The 3,936-nt window shown below is 46.3% G+C and overlaps 1 protein-coding gene across 1 annotated transcript in view; it reads right to left on the reverse strand.

Annotated features, from left to right (window-relative positions):
• Positions 1–1,318: 1,318 nt before the first annotated feature.
• PLA1A (phospholipase A1 member A) overlaps positions 1,319–3,936 on the reverse strand; it is a 17,676-nt gene continuing 15,058 nt past the window's right edge. Inside the window, exons 10-11 of the mRNA XM_009329336.1 lie at positions 2,735–2,899; positions 1,319–1,403 (exon numbers count right to left, since the gene is read on the reverse strand). Coding sequence (XP_009327611.1) covers positions 1,319–1,403; positions 2,735–2,899 — 250 coding nt within the window. The remainder of the gene's footprint in view (positions 1,404–2,734; positions 2,900–3,936) is intronic.

Consider the following 3,936-nt stretch of genomic DNA (forward strand, 5'->3'; position numbering starts at 1 on the left):
CAACAAGAAGCTCCCTGGAAACCCTTTGGTCACGGCACCAACTAACGTGGATCTCTCTCAGGTTGTCAGAGCCCAGCTCTAACCCTCTCCTGAGTGTATGTTGGAGAAGGTGTTTGTTACCTGGCCTTCCAAACAGCCACATGGCAGGGACCAAAAGTTTGGACGTGAGCTGAAAGCAGGAGCTAACTCCACAGTGACACTGTCTAGTGGAGCAGTAGTGACAGCTCATGCCAAATGACTGAGGCTTCCTCATGGCAGAAGTGCCTTTAACATGCCCCTTTCTCCTGAGCATGGTGTTCCTGGCCCACTTCTCTATCACCCAGTGAAGCCAGTCTAGGGAACCAGAGAAAATGGTCTACAGAAGATGTGGTCTGTGGGCAGAAGTGATGTAAGATTTTCTCCTCTTTAATTTGCATATGCATCAAGATGGTGGAAAAGGTGTGGATGGGTGAGGGCTGCTTCTATGTACATGTCTCTCATGTTGTAATCTTTCACCAATTCTTGCCAAATCTCATCTACTTTTCCAGGTCTGAAAGGCTGTGCTGAGTTCCTGGGACTAATTTGTGTTAGGTGGCCCTGTAGCTACGATGCTCCATTCTCCTCCTATTACCTTCTATTCTGGGCAGTTGTTCAAAGCAGTGCAAAATTGGATGCAAGAGCACTACTGTGCTCCTGGTGTCTGTTTCACTTCATGTGAGCTTCAAAGAGAACAAGCCAACAGCCAGAAGAGCTGCTCCAGGCCTGTCACGGGAAGGAGATTCATTCCAATTATTTAGCAGGAGCACTAACATGAAATCAATAGGGTCTCACTCTGAAAGTGACTTGTAGATCGGACTAGTGAGTTTCCCATTGGAGCGCTGGCTAAGAATGACTCCTTCCTGTGCCAAACCTGAACCACACAGTTTCCCCTTGATGAGTAAAAATAATACTTCTCATCTTTAATATGAAATTCTCAGGACACTTTAATATAAAACACAAATTAATCATCCCAATACTCCTGTTGTAGGAAGAGTGATATTATCTTCTTCTTTCATACAGATCCGAACCTTGAGATTGAATGACTTGCCTGTCTCACTTTCAGAGCTGGGTACAGAATCCGTAAGATAAAAGTCCCGAGCCAGTCTTCTGACTAAGAGGTCTTGATACTTGTACTCGCCGATGTGCCGTACACTTCTTTTCCTTGACATCCTGTCCCTAATGCAGGAAGTAAAAAATCCATCCAGTTTTATGGTGAAAGTATCATCTGTGAGCAAAGAGCAGCAATAGGTTTAGGGCTCCTTTCCGGTTTTGGGTATGCGTGCATGCTCCGAAGGCAGTGCTAGGCACAAGCAGTGGGCAGCTCATAGGAGATGTCTGTGTTGCCGGGGAGGGTGAGGTCCCAGGGCAGGCATGACATTGTCCTGCTGCGAGAAGAGCACAGGGAAGTCAGGCTGTGCATTAACAGGCGGAGGTTGCTATCCTAACACAGAGGCAAACAAGCTGCAGGTGGACCTTGTGCTGCTTTGCAATGGTATGATGAACAGGGTGCTGTGCCCTGGCTGGGAGGAATTGGCTGGAGGGGTGTGTATGGGGCTGTGTCCTTCACCCTTCCACCGCCTCCTCCTAGCAGTACCGTTGTTGCTCTGAGTGCTCCCAGTTTAGTGATAAGAGCATAGCTGTGAACCTGTGCAACTCAGCTTTCTACCTGAACCACAGCCAAGTCCAGTGCTTCCAGGGGTGCAGGTTAGCACACCTTTAAGGCAATGTGCCATGCTGTCCCATTCATAAATGATAAAAAGCCATGTATCTGCACATCCATCCCAACTTTGGAGTGCTTTGCTCTGCAAAGCATGCTAATAAGGAATAGTCCTTATGTTCAAGGGAGTGCCTGGTATTTACATAGCAATGCCTCTTTTTTTCCCTATCTGCACCTACTAGATATATTTTTACTGCCTTGTGCTTGAGTCTCCTTACTACCCTTCAGAACAGAATTTGAATATGAGCCCAGACTCCGTTCTGCTTCTGGTTTTCCCTGCTTTGGAGTACCCACTATCTTGCTTCAGCCTGAAGCTAGCATAAAAGTCAACTCAGAAGCAATGTGGACAGAGTTTAATGTGTCAGTATAGACACAGCTATTTTTTCCTGCCTGCAAGAACTTTGGACCTGCAAAACTCCTGGCAAGAATATTGTATTATGGAGAAGACCATTATCTTGGGATGAGAAGGACTTGGCTGCTTCTGTTCTGGATAAGGTAATTATGGCTGAAGGCATATACTCTACAATACCTGGCCCAGAAAATGCCGACATGGTAGTCTTTAGCCTTAGTGCTTTATAAACCTGTGCAGTATAAGAAGCAGAAATGTATTACTGGTCTTCTGTTGTCTCATCCTGAAAAATGCGCGTCTGTCATGTTTCAAATGGGGGCCCATTGTAGACAGGGGGAAGATGGAGAGAGCAAGCAAGGACAAAAGGAACAAATTCTAGTTAGTACAAGCTTTTGCCATGGTTTGTGACTTAAGCATCTTCAAGGTGATGTGAGTCGCAGCCATTTTCCTTCCATGGCACAACACTTTTATCCTGGGGGAAGAATCATAGAAAACTCCTAGAAAACTACCTTGGAAGTTTTTCTCTCTGACAGGTAGAAAATGATTTACGTAGGGACACAGAGGGGATGGGAGAGAGAATGCATTGTTTCAAACCACAGGCTACACCCACAGGCTCAGTGGATCCCTGTAAGATATTCCTTGTGACTTACTTGCTATCAAGAGGCAGCGGGGCTGCACAGAACTTGCCGACAATGAATGACTCATCCTTCCTCCAAAATTGATTCTTGGAGAGATACTTCAGTGTCACGCTGTTTATCTGGCAAAGGGGAACTCTGTGGGCCAGCAGCCGTTTGCCCATCTCCTGGTGCTTAGGTCTGCAAGGCAGGGTGAGAGATGTGAGGGAGAACATTCAATCAACCTGCAGATGCAGGCCGTATGCAGATGTGTTGTAACCCTGGAGGAACCTGCGGTATTATCGTGAAGCCCTCACATACTAAAGTGGAGTGAGAAGACTCATCCGTCAAAACAGGGCATTGCATGAGAGTCTTATTGGCTGTGTCTCCATGTTTTATCTCTGAAGTCAGGAAAATTTCTGTATAAATATCCTCCCTTCCGTCACACAATTACAACAACTCTTCTTGCTATTGCATATAGATTGAAACACTGCCCAGATTGCTACAGAGGGGTAAGTGGTAGATAAGGTCAACATCTATGAAATCATGAATGGCATGGATTGGGATCGGTTGTTCACCATTTCTTCCAGTGCAGGAACTAGGGGTCATCAAAGAAAGCTAACAGGTGGCAGGCTCAAAAAGAGTGCACACTGCACAGAGTACCATTCCTTTTAAGTTGTTAAAATCCTTGCTGTGGGATGTTGTAGATGCTAGAAAGTTTACATGACTGTACAAGTCATGGGAGGGGGACTGGACAAGTTCGTGGAAGACAGAAGCATTGGGAGCTAATAAGGACAACCTTTGGCTCTGAAAGTCCCTGAGATGTAATTAGTCAGACACTGGGAAACTATTTGGGGGAAGTATTGCTACATGCTTACACTGCCTTTTTTTATACTCTTCTCTAGGTATTTGCTTTTGACCATGTGGAAGGTGGGATGCTTGGATAGAGGGACATTAGTCTGTCCCTATGCTCTTACCCAGGCAACATGAACTGAGAAATGCCAGAGGTTGGGTAAACAGCCAGTGATCAGAACCCAGTCAGTCGTGTGCTACGAAGGGGTGCTGCCCAGCCGTTTTACGTAGGTGGGCCACCTCCCTTCTGTGGAGTCCATCCAATGGGCCTTCTTATGCTTTGTCTACTTGGCATCTCTAAGAGCCGGAGATCATCGATTTCCTTGCGCTCATGAAGAATATCTGTGTAGCTGACTCAGCACAATCCCAGAAGCACCTGGGTGACT

The sequence above is a fragment of the Pygoscelis adeliae genome, unplaced genomic scaffold (genome assembly GCF_000699105.1).
Source record: "Pygoscelis adeliae isolate BGI_AS28 unplaced genomic scaffold, ASM69910v1 Scaffold120, whole genome shotgun sequence".
NCBI classification, from domain to species: Eukaryota; Metazoa; Chordata; class Aves; order Sphenisciformes; family Spheniscidae; genus Pygoscelis; species Pygoscelis adeliae.